Raw genomic sequence first — 13096 nt, forward strand, 5'->3', positions numbered from 1 at the left:
TCTTTCAAAAAGAAGTTGAATGGCCAGGTCGATAAGGTGGGGTAGTTTATCTTCTACATGTAGCATCAACTCTTGGTTTATTAAAGAGAAATCTAGTCTTGCTTGCTTAAATTGTTTATTTCTGTGTATTTATATTTCTGTTTGGTTAAACACCCATTATCTGTTAATTAATTTTTATTCAACAGATATGTCAAGAACGACATCACGTGCCTTTGTGTTAAAACATATAAAAATTACGAATATCCATATTTGGACCTAGCATCAGATAAAAATATGAACACCATATCAAAACAAATCACTCCCAAATTCATCCTGAACGCAAATATTATGCTGTAAAATTCGGTATCCTTATTGAGCCCGTAGGTATTATTAATACGTGTTATGTTAACAGCGTCTGTAGTAAGACTAAAGAAGGAAAGAAAAAGAAATGATATTGTCAGTAAATTTGATTTTCTTAGTTTCTTATTTTTGAATCAATAATTAGCTTTTTTAAAGTTTGATTTGTACATTCTGTTCCATCAATGTCTATGTGTCCCTATTAGTTGTTTTTTTAAATGTATAAAAAATGATATTGCCCATGAATGAAAACAATATATAGCGTAACCTGGAAGTATATGTAAAAGAAAATTAATGATTAGAATATAAACTGAACTGAAGTTTATGGCTGAGTAATGGAAACACTGTATAATAATGAGTGAGTGAGTATGGTTTTACGCTGCTTTTAGCAATATTCCAGCAATATCACGACGGGGGACACCAGAAATGGGCTTCACACATTGTACCCATGTCGGGAATCGAACCCGGGTCTTCGGTGTGACGAGCGAACGTTTTAACCACTAGGCTACCCGACCGCCCCGTATAAGAATGAATCTGAGTGAACATTGTATGTCCTTGTACATTGGTGTACACGGTACTGTTGAGTTCTTTGGAGTATATTGTCTGTTGATTGCACTCCCCACATGTTTCAGAACAACAGAAAGTAGTAGAGTCAATAAAAGGAAAATCAACAACCACAGCATGGCTCTTAGACTATCTTCCCATATAAGCTGGTGAACAGGGTGTAGTAGGATGCCATCTGTTTGAGAGTGCGATGCTAAGTACACTGGGCTCCGCGTTCCGATGGATCCCGCTTCAGTAAGCGATCGTAGCGCCACGACGATCGTTGGCCTATGTTAAAGTGTGGGAGTTACGATCACCTTAGCGCTGAGATCGCTTCTCCTAAAATCCAAATGAGAACAAAACAGAGCAGCAAAAGGGTTAAACAGGGAAATATAGCATGTATAGCAGTGTTACAATTCTCTGGGGTTTTATAGCCGGATGCTAGGGTATGAGTTGTGATTTATCAATATGTTTTTAATTCTGTAGTGAGTGAATGAGTGATCGGGTTGGGTTTAACGCCGCTTTTAACAGTGTTCCAGTTATATCACGGCGAGTCAGCTTAATGTGGGAGGAAAGCCCGAAGTGATGAAGGTCTCCGACGTTTACCACTTCGGTGAAACCCACGAGCACGGGTATGGTGCTGACAAACCTAGAAACATAATCGGGGCGAACCGGGATTCGAACCCACAATCATAGGTTTCTGGCGTTTCCAAGGGACGCAACTCTGCACAGAGAATCGCGGCGACTTAGACGACTGGGCCACCCGTGCCCCCACACACAAAGTACCCAATAAATAGGATATTCCTTGTGTCTCGTGAAATATCATGTTTACTCATCTCGTGAAGGGGGAAAGGAGATATTTTCGCTCGAAATGACAACATTAAGAAGACACTCCCAAGGGACTGCTATCGGTTTTCGTTTGAATCAGGAAAGCTTTTTCAAAAGTTCATTTTTGATCAAATAAGCATTCGCATATTGAAGTAAGTGTTAAAAATAAGACGTGCAGCTTTTCTTAAAGTAAGTAATGACATGAAGTCAAATACGATGTATATCCTCGAGCGATAATGGCAGAGTTTTCTAACGGGTTGCCCCTGAGAACAATCAGTCTCGAGTAAAACAATCAGGCACACTAGGGACGACAATTACGTGAAGGGGTCACTGAACACCAGCATGACACCAGGTGTGCACTAAAAAGACCCCTGCTCCACCTAGCAACATACAATGTTGATAACTAAAGACAAACGCATGTATGACCGCTAAAAATGAAAGACTGGTATCTCACCTTCGACAGACCCTAAAGTTTTCAATACTTTTTGGAAAGCTAAATATTATTTCGGCTCTGATTCCAGTTCCGCAATTTAGAGTTATTTTGTTGGATTATGTTTTGACTCCGAGACTTATGTTCTGATACAGACCGCATTAACGTATTGTCTACTTCATTATATACTTATACTTATTATATGCCTGTTTCGATAGAGTTAAACTCTAAAGTGTTGCTTAAGTCGAAGTAATGACAGATGATTATATTCGACTCAATCGGGTTTGTTGTTTTTCAAAAAAGGATGTGCAGATGTGTGATCATGTGTAGGTCTACTCATCGTAGAGTCCTCATGTTTCTGAAAAAAAACTCTTCTGAACGCTGCGTGTTTAGTTGAATGTCTGTATTAAAATTAATTATAAATGTCGCACATATACAAGAATAGAGCTGAATCCACATTGTCCTTGTTCGTCTGGTCTTTGTGGAGAAACGTCAGACTGAATTGTCTCCCTTGGACAAGCCCATTTCAGAACAGTAACGTAATGGCCCTAGGTCTCATCTCCAGCTCGGGGATAGGTCGAGTTGGGGCGGTTTTTACGTCTGATGTGTACTACACCAACCAGAGTCAGGGACACAACGAGGAACGCACCAATCAGGTAGAGTTTTACATATTGACACAGTTGGTTGCTATAGATGTACGCTATAGTGAATCCCGTCGCTTGAAACATCCTGAGATTACCGAAGGCAGGCCCTTGTTTGTGCGCAAACACAACACCTATAAGAGCTGTAAAGAGAGATAAGTTGTGATATATAGTTCTAGAAAGAAATGACAGATTGACTATTGTCATATGAAAATATTTTCATTTGGGTAGTATACACGTTACCAGTGTTTGTACAGAATTTCAGTACCAAATTCAAGACCTTCACACACACACACACACACCACGCCACACACACACGCATGCACGCACGCACGCACGCACGCACGCAAGCACGCGCGCGCGCGCGCGGTCTTTACAGTGTTCCAAGCGGGCGCCGTTAACCCAGCCAATTTTGATGATACACATTTTTAGCATTTGGTAAAGACTCTGTACCTTCTTGGTCTTGGGAAAAGAATCTGGTCGGTATTGGTGTGGAAAATAGTGAATAACGATCAAAGAAAATCAAAACAATTACCAGCGCTCTGTGTTTGCCAGACAGCGTCCGCCATACCCCATAGACCTGGAACCACAAAAAACATAACCTTGTTGCTAGGCGACGGATGCCAAAGTAACATGGTTATGATCAGAGCGATGTTCATCACAGCAGCAAAAAGGAAGAGGACACCGCGGCCGACGTATCGACACAGCCAGCCAACGATGGGGGAGCCGATGGTGTTACACACCCCGAAGCAGATCATGGTGTACCCGACCCAGTCGATGCCAAGAGAACACGTCACGAACGACTGAAACAAAAGTTGAATATTTTAAGAAGAAGCGTGTCTCCAATTCCACCCTCAATTACACAGTTACCCAAATGCCGCCGTGATGAAGCTAGATCATTGTTGACAGCGGCTAATGCGCTACTGACTCAGTTAAGAATTCGGCACATACCTGGAGCACATACAGCTTGATACAAAAAGCAGCGTGCCGGGCAGTCAGGGTACGACGACGCGACGCCAACAACAACGTCTACTACCCTGACAACCCGATCCACTTAGTCGTCCTGTACGCCCTTTACTGCTAGAGACCCAGAAGCCAAAAGTGATCCCGCCTTTAACCTCCCAGACAGTGTAGCGTTTAAATTGTAAACATGTAAACAAAAGGTTACCCAAAGATAACTGTGTTAGGGGCTTAATATAGAGCACATGTGAAGTCAATGATTGCCATTAAGACATATTACAATCTGTATGGATAACAAGTTCTGTATTATGTTTTTTAAGGATGAGTCGGGGCTACGTCTTGCCTATGAAGGATAAAAATACATAGCCGTGCAACGTTGAACACGACGAAGGAGCAAGAAGTAGGCATGGAACTGATTACATTATCCGTTGATTAGTTAAACACTGTCAGTAAATAGTGGAGTGGGAGTGAGTGGGTATGGTTTACGCCGCTTTTTTAGCAATATTCCATCTATATCACGGCGGGGGACACCAGAAATGGGCTCCACACATTGTACCCATGTCGGGAATCGAACCCGGGTCTTCGGCGTGACGAGCGAACGCTTTAACCACTAGGCTACTCGACCGCCCCGTTAAATAGTGGAAGACATGATATCTGGGTCTCTGCTAAATGTCTCAGGAATTTGCTGACAAAGGTGGCTCTTCATTTCAAAGGTTCGTGTAAGAGAAAAAATGTCTTTATGTTGCAAATGTTTCAATAGTTTGCACCCACCTTTGTATATTCAGCGAACAGAACCACCTGCTCCATGCCTGTGTAGAGACAGAATGGCACCAGCAACACCATGTTCAGGTCGGTCACAAGAAGACGCAGTGTTGACGTCAGAAGTGTCATGGCGCCCGTATCCCTCTCAGATCCACGGGATTTGATTGGCTTCAGGAAGAGTACAGTTATAACAAGTCCAGCCACAACACAACCGAGATAGATCGTCAGTAAAACATACACCGTCGTGTCGTCTGGTTTGTTTGATACCGGTGACGTCTGGTTCGAAAATGGCGGGAGATTCACAGGACAGTCGTCTGCTCCGCAATGAGTTACATCATCGATTGTGATGTTATTATTTACATCACGAAAAACAAGGGAGCTAATGAGATTACCCCATATCTGAGTGCTCTGAAACCCGATGCAAAAAATTCCAAAAAATCTACTGACCACAGAATCCATTTTTTCACCTGTAACATCGGAATAATCAAGAGCAGAGGTAGTCACGTATACACCTTGGGCAGTCCATAGGAGTCCAGTTCCTAAACCGATAATTATCGAGCCAGGAATCAAGGAATAGGTCTTCGGGTAATAGTTGGAACCAACAAACACACAGAAACATATCCAGGATATAATTAGAGCTCCTTTGCATCCGGTGAATTTGATGATGGCGGGAGCAAGGATGCACGTGATGAGGCCACTTCCGGTAATGGCGGCTAAAGAGTAGATTCCGAGATCGAGATTGAGACTTGCTTCCAGGTTCTGTAATCCTGAGTACGCTGTAAACGTGAACATCCAGACAACACATAGCGCGGTAAGGTTCTGTCGGACTGTCCTTATTGTCGTCTGCCGTTCGGCGTCTCGGCTGTTTGGAATAAGGCTTGTCTTTTCTGAATTTACTGTCGGCGCCATAATGTCTTTGGGAACTGTCTCTCTACACCAAAACCTGGGTAGAGGTGGTTGATTGCGCTTTCACGAGTTAACTGAAAGGTGAAATCAAAATGAGATAATCTATATTTGTTTTTCATTTTCAAGAAAGTATGCACTTGAACATTGAATTTCATTAAAAAAAATTACAAACGTCATCAAAACGTTACTAGGATGAAACCAGAAGCTGAAACACTTCCAACTTATGACAGAAAACACAATAATGATATCCGTATCTTATACATCACCATCGAACAACCATCTCGTTTTGTTTCAGTTTTAGCCACGATCAAACCTGGGTGTATACTTTCTTTTGCCTAGCAGTATATATCAGGACGGACTGTGAGTGAGTGATTGAGTGAGTGAGTTCGGTTTAACGCCGCTTTTAACAGTGTACAGTTATAGCACGGCGTGTCAGCTTAATGTGGGAGGAAAGCCCAAAGTGATGTGGGTCTCAGACGTGTACCACGTCGGTGAAACCCACGAGCACGGGTATGATGCTGACAAACCTAGAAACATAATCGGGGCGAACCTGTATTAGAACCCATAATCATAGGTTTCTGGCGTGCACAAGGGACGCAACTCTGCACAGCGAATCGCGGCGCCTTAGACGACTAGGCCACCTGTCTGTAACTTGATAATGCCCTCATATTGCTTGACGACGGGCCATTATCAAGCACGTTGTAAGGTGACGTCTCGTTCAATAGTGACGTCAACTGGTTTGTTCTATGACGTTTCCATATTTGTAAAGGTGGGTCAGTGACATTTTTGTTGTTTGCAGTTAATTTTTCAAAACCGATATTGTTGTTTCATTTAATTTGATAACAAATTCCATCCATTTTAGCTATAATAACTGTAACGCTCTTTTTCAGGGCATTATTATTTGTAGAAGCCCTCGCTCTTCTCAACTGCCCTCCTTTGTCGGGCAGTTATGGAACCTCTGGCTTCTGCAAATGATAATGCTCTGAAAAATAGCGCTACCTTTATAATATCCATCACAATACATCCATGACAAAAGTTTCGCTGTCCAGATTGCTGGTAGGCATATTTCAAATCATTCACGCAGCCCTGTTTCATCAGGTTTTAAAAGTTGTCGCCACCGTTTGGTAAAAAAAGATAAAAGTGTTTACTACAAACAAAAATTAATGTAATTAACAATGGGAACTCAGCCAAGCTGCACTATTTCAACTGCGGCTGGCGTCACTGGGAATAAGCTCACCTGGAGAGGTCAGCTGTGGAGGCCAATGACCCCTGTGAAGGGTCTCTAACAGTGGGCCTGGTCACAGAATAGAGACAGGGCGCTCGGGTGAGCTGCGAATGTTTCTTCTCTATTCCATATGGAGTTTACGTTGACACGTTAAAAGGGTTTGTTCTCACTTTTCTTTAGGACAGGCTGGCAGGGGTTGGGTGGGGGTAAAACTAACAGTTTATGAGAACAATACCTGCGTAGGCCGGTTAACTGGACACGCGGAGAGGTTTATCGGAGTTGACGTACAATAGAGGGATTAACTGGAAAAAATACAAATCTGAGTCATCTCCTATCGCCTACAGTGCAGTTCCCCTACAGTGTAGCGCAGTTCCCTACAGCGCAGTTCGCCTACAGTGCAGTTCACCTACAGTGCAGCGCAGTTCGCCTACAGTGCAGCGCAGTTCGCCTACAGTGCAGCGCAGTACCCCTTCAGCGCAGTTCGCCTACAGTGCAGTTCCTCTACAGCGCAGTTCGCCTACAGCGCAGTTCACCTACAGTGCACTTCAGCTACAGCGCAGTTCGCCTTCAGTGCAGTTCGCCTCCAGTGTTATCAAGACAACTTCATACACCCGTGATTTATGTTTTATCAAGACACCCCTTCAGTCACACAATAGACTCACCCAGGCAGCTGGTAAACATGATAAACAATAGCGTATACAAGGCGGAAATTTGAGCTTAAGGTGACTACAATGACAACTGAGTTAAACGAAACAACTTGTTGACTTCATTGTACTGGTGTTTTAAGAAATATTGAAGTCCAAATTCAAATTTTAATCAAATACATGAACATGTACGTTTCTTTATCGGAAACAGCCAACAAATTTGGTTGAGGGGGAGGACATCAGGTTACAAGCAAACTCATTGATGGATTGATGGGGGAAGGGGGAGTGGTTAAAAGGTTGACTTGTTAAGCGGAATACCCGCTTTCGCTTACCCACATGGGTAACTTGAAGAGTCCCCACCGTGATATACCTGGACTTATGTTTACAGAGGCGTAAAACACTACTCACTCAGTCACTGTTCACTGTCGGAATCCCAAAGAATCTAAACAATTGGAAAAAGGTATATTCTAATGCACTCATAAATCAAATATCACTATAAATGCTTACACATAGGCCTGTACAACCTGTTCTTGGTCGGTAAACATCCAACTGATACAGAAAAAAACGACCCTCACATCCCTTGCCTCAAAAGGACTCGCCCGCTGCACGCTTTGACCTTCGACCCCATATACTTGAATATGGGATGAGACGAACGGTTGTCACGGCAGGTAAGACTTGATCATGAAATTGAATCTCACTTCAACAACGTCAGCTCCTAGTCGTCCTGCTTACTGAAACTGCATCACTGGTTGTTACATGTCTGCCGGTATCCGTCTGCTATCCACCAACACAGCTTGCACACAAAACGCGCTCGTAACCTGTCAGTCGGGTGTGTGTGGTGAACCTTGACCCGGAATAAGTAAGTCAGGCTTGTTATCTCTCATGTGTGCCTTGCGTAGCGGTAGGCGAAGGAATACCGCCATGTACTGTTAACACAGTATGCAAGCTCGTATACAATAGACGAGCAGCTACAGTTGTGTCATTTAGAATCTGGATGAAGGCGGAAAAGAGTTCGGGTCATTTTTTATTGGGGGAGGGGGAGAGGCAAAGGTAAGGAGAGCGGTCGTGAACAAATGACACAGCGAAAGATCGCCAGAATGTATCACAACTTCAGTTCTATTTTTTATTGAAATAAAAATAAAAATACGGCATTAATTAGGGGCTAAAACAAGAACTGGTCTACTCGGAATCAGTATACTGTGTCTGAGCGGGGTATCCATGTCATGCTGCATGGTATCTCAGTGGGCTTGGACTATAAAATCGGCATTAGTCCGGACTAGAACAAGAAGATACACGATTTCTGCAGCACCGACCGTGGCATAACTTTGCCCGATGCGTAATGTGTGGTAGCATGGTATTATTTTGTGTCTTCACAACTTTTGAGGTACTAGGCTCTTTCAACGAAAATTTAAAAGAGCGTCTTACGACTCTTGTTCAGAAGTTGTTTGATCAAGGTTAGAACATTCAAGGCCTCAGTAAAGCTTTCAAACAGTTTTAGGGTAGACATGTGGGGGACATTCCAAAACTGACGCATCACTGACTAAAAAGATGCCCGATGCAATTCCCTATTTTGACTTGTACCATACGTTCCCGTGTTTTTACAGGATAACTTTCGACGGGTGCAACAATCACTTACCTTTTCGCGAACTCCTGTCATAACCACTACTTGACAGTGATTCACAGACACATGCTTATAATCATATTCGTACAATCGACTCTGCTTTTAGCAGACATTTCTTATGGATGTCAAAAGGGTTTTGCCGTGTTTATTTGCTTCATTGCTTTGTCAGAGGCCTGATGAAGATGCTTGCAGTCACTGGTTTGCCTGGTCCAGACTCGATTACTTACATGATACAGCTGGATACTACTGACTGCGGCGTAAAACAGTATTCGCTCAAACGTGTCTGATCTTGTTTGAGTAAATATCTTCTCTTTCCTAAGTTTCATTTTCATTTCGCCATGTTTATTTTAAACTTGAAAAATCATAAATATCCGAAAAACACAGTATCACAGGATTATCTCGAATGTATGACTTCTCCGGGGCGCTGTATATACTACTAAAAAGTTATTAGTTAAAGTTAATCTGTCATTCAAGAAAGTCCTTAACAATTTTTTGAGTATTATGCCAATGAGGAAATAGGGGAACGGTTATAAAGGGATGTGTGTTTGGAATGGATTTCAAGCGTACTCGAGGATACCAGCGAATTTTGGCAAGTTAGTTCACAAGATACTACAACACCACTCATGGTTTATATGGATCATAGTGACGGTGGGGTAGCCTAGTGGTTAAAACGTTCGCTTGTCACGCCGAAAGTTCGGGTTTGAAGCCCATTGTACCCCGCCATGCAGGAATATTGCTTGAAGCGGTGTAAAACCATACTCACTCTTTGCTGGTTCATACAAACACTTTTTAACTTTAACACGAATGGGAAAACGTGTTGTATATTTTCATCCATCAGTGTAATTATAGATGGGGTGAGGTGAAATAGGGTTTAACGTCGCGTCCAAGATTATTGCACTTATATAGCGACGTGCATGCACGTGTATGTGTGTGTATGTGGCTGCTTGTACTAGTCCGGACTGCCAGCTCACTGAGATACCATGCCGCAGTTTAACATGAATACCCCACTCAGACACAGTATACTGACTCCGAGCCGACCAGTCCTTGTTTTAGCCCCTTAATGCCGAGCGCCAGACAAGTAACGTCTTTTGGTATGACGCGGTCGAGGATCGATCCCCGGACCTTCCGTTCTCCAGGCGGACGCTCTACCATTAGACCACGGAAGCGGTCGTGTAATTATAGATATACCACCATCGACTACAATGTTGACACACGTTCTCTGCCTACTGGCAACCAACCCATGAACACATACAGGCTCATGAATTATTGATGACTGTTGTTTTACGCCGCACCCAGCAATATTCCAGCTATATGACGGCGGTCTGCAAATAATCAAATCTGGGCCAGAAAATCAAGCGATTGGCATCGCGAGGGTCGATCTACGCAATTGGGATACGATTACATGCATCAACTTAGTCAGCGAGTCTTACCACCCAATCCCTTTAGTCGCCTCTTGCGACAAGCGTTGGTTGCTGAGGTCCATTTCTAACCCGGATTTTAACGAAGGAATAATCAATGTGACAGTGAATATACTGTATGAACGTGTATAAGCATCTATGTATAGTTATCCATATACACTGTATTCATATATAACTTTGCAACGAATTGTCTGGCGACTAAACTTATCTCAGCAACGATCTGTTATGCTCTGTTTACCTACCTGACAGAATAGTTCGTTCGTGATTGTGCCCGTTTTGATATGCTAGTCTCAAGCATATCAGATTCTGGATCCGCACTGAACTGAAAATGATGAAACCCTTGTCCAATATCTCTGGTTGATTACCATCCCCAGCAAGAACTACAAAGCATTTGTGTTGTTGTCGGCATTTCATCTGGTAATGTGCAACGGTGCGAAATTAATATGAACATTGATTATGATATCCTGTAAAGAAACAGGTCGCCATTGTCAACAATTATCAGTCCACGACAACATAATAGGCAACAAAAGTCCCGAAATGCTTTCGGGAAAAAAGATAATAACATTTATTAAACGTTGGACGCGTTGATAGGGAGTGAGTGAGTGATTTAACGCCACTTTTAACAGTATTCCAGTTATATCACGGCGGGTCGGCTTAAAGTGGGAGGAAAGCCCGAAGTGATGCAGGTCTCAGGCGTTTACCACTTCGATGAAACCCACGAGCACGGTAAGGTGCTGACGAACCTAGAAACATAATCGGGGCGAACCGGGATTCGAATCCACAATCATAGGTTTCTGGCGTTCCCAAGAGACGCAACTCTGCACAGCGAATCGCGGCGCCTTAGACGACTGGGCCCCTCGTTCCTTGGGGACGCAACAATAGTTCAAGTTGACTGGTTCATTGTGTCAAACACATGACACACAGTTAGCACCTCAAGCACCACAGTTCTACGGAAGCCTTCAATTTCGTATCTTGAATGTCAACATATCATCTTGCAATCTCAAATTAGCACCTTGACATTTCAAGAAAAAAATGAAAAAAAGCAGATGTCCCTACTAGGCTTCTGTACATTTCTCCATAAAATCGCCCCTTGAGTGAGTGAGTGAGTTGGGTTTAACGCCGCTTTTAACATTATTCCAGTTATATCACGGCGTGTAAGCCTAATGTGGGAGGAAAGCCCGAGTTGATGCAGGTCTAAGACGTTTACCACTTCGGTGAAACCCACGAGCACGGGATTCGAACCCACAATCATAGGTTTCTGGCATGCCCAAGGGACGCAACTCTGCACAGCGAATCGCGGCGCCTTAGACGACTGGGCCACCCGTACCCCCTTGCCCCTTGAGCATCGTTTTATGTATTGATGCTTCTGAAGAAACACGTTTAAATACAAAATAAAGAATGTTAATGTTATCACAAATATAACATTTGTTACCTTATAGACCCGTGAAGATCCGGGGTAGAATAGGTCTTCAGCAACCCATGCTTGCGGTAAAAGGCGACTTTCCGTGTCGGAATTTGCGACTAACGGTACCGGGTGGTCAGGCTCGCTGACTTAGTTGATGCATGTCATCGTATCCCAGTTGTGTGGATCGATGCTTATAATGTCAATCACTGGATTGTCTGGTCCAGACTCGATAATTTACAGATCGCCGTCGTATAGCTGGAATACTGCTGAGTGCGGCGTTGAACAACACACAATCAGTCAATTGTTATAGATGATCTGATGTTATGTTCTGTGACTGTTCCATGTTGGTTCCTGACTGTTTTTCAAATGGTATCGTCTTATTTTTTCATCATATACTCTCCAAGATGTAAGGTATCTTGAAATAAAGATGTGATGATCAGACGCCAGAAGAAAGATCAGCTTTGAAACAAGACTGCCAGTGACAGAACGGTCTCGGGTCCAAAACGTACCCTACCGCCTCCGTGGTCTAGTGCTAGAGTGTCCGCCCGGAGAGCGGAAGGTCCTGGGTTCGATCCCCGGCCGCGTCATACCAAAAGACGTAAAACGATGGGGCTAAAACAAGGACTGATCGGCTCGGAGTCAGTATTCTGTGTCTGAGTGGGATATTCATGTTAAACTGCGGCATGGTATCTCAGTGAGATAGAACTATAAATCGGCATCAGTCCGGACTAGTACAAGCAGCCACACAAACACACACACGTACATACACGTCGCTATATAAGTGCAATAATCTTGGACCCGACGTTAAACCCCATTTCACCTCACCAAAACGTACCGCCTCAAACCCGAAATATTGCACATGGAGCATGCAATTACAGGTGCACGTGGGTCTTTCTTGATTGTGACACGTTTAGTGAAAGGTCGTCAAATCGCCTTGAGCCAATAGTATTGTTGACATTTATTATTCATAGTAACACGTCAGATATCTGTATTCCAGTTATATCACGGCGTGTCTGCTTAAAGTGGGAAGAAAGCCCCAAGTGATGCAGGTCTTAGACGTTTACCACTTCGGTGAAACTCACGAGCACGGGTGTGGTGTTGACAAACCTAGAAACACAATCGGGGCGAACCGGGATTCGAACCCACGACCGCAGGTTTCTGATGTGCCCAAGGGACGCTCCACGCTAGTCTACGTTTTGTCTTTCAAGGCGATAACGCTCGTACCCACCGTGCACGTAGCATAACTGACCGTGAGGCTCTCTTCTGGGATCAGTCCATAATGACTCGTGTGTCTTCACATTGCAGATGAAACGAATATTCCCAGAACAGATGAAACCTATGTATTTACACAACAGATGAACGAATGTTCCCACGACA

General features: G+C 43.5%; 1 protein-coding gene across 4 annotated transcripts; it reads right to left on the minus strand.

Annotated features, from left to right (window-relative positions):
• Window positions 1-2403: 2403 nt before the first annotated feature.
• LOC124116445 (protein unc-93 homolog A-like) lies at window positions 2404-8133 on the minus strand. 4 transcript variants are annotated; one of them, XM_046477780.2, is made up of 4 exons: window positions 7974-8133; window positions 4510-5480; window positions 3314-3581; window positions 2404-2921 (listed from the first exon to the last, which is right to left on the minus strand). In XM_046477780.2, the coding sequence occupies exons 2-4, from the start codon at window positions 5407-5409 to the stop codon at window positions 2686-2688; spliced, it is 1404 nt and encodes a 467-aa protein (XP_046333736.2). In that variant the 5' UTR covers window positions 5410-5480; window positions 7974-8133; the 3' UTR covers window positions 2404-2685. The 4 variants fall into 4 exon arrangements, with proteins under 4 accessions (XP_046333736.2, XP_046333735.2, XP_046333737.2 ...); XM_046477779.2 differs by having other exon boundaries at window positions 7783-8133; XM_046477781.2 differs by lacking the exon at window positions 7974-8133 and adding an exon at window positions 7169-7212.
• Window positions 8134-13096: the final 4963 nt, after the last annotated feature.

The sequence above is a fragment of the Haliotis rufescens genome, unplaced genomic scaffold (assembly GCF_023055435.1).
Source record: "Haliotis rufescens isolate VD_foot unplaced genomic scaffold, xgHalRufe1.0.p SCAF_21, whole genome shotgun sequence".
In the NCBI taxonomy this organism is placed as follows: Eukaryota; Metazoa; Mollusca; class Gastropoda; order Lepetellida; family Haliotidae; genus Haliotis; species Haliotis rufescens.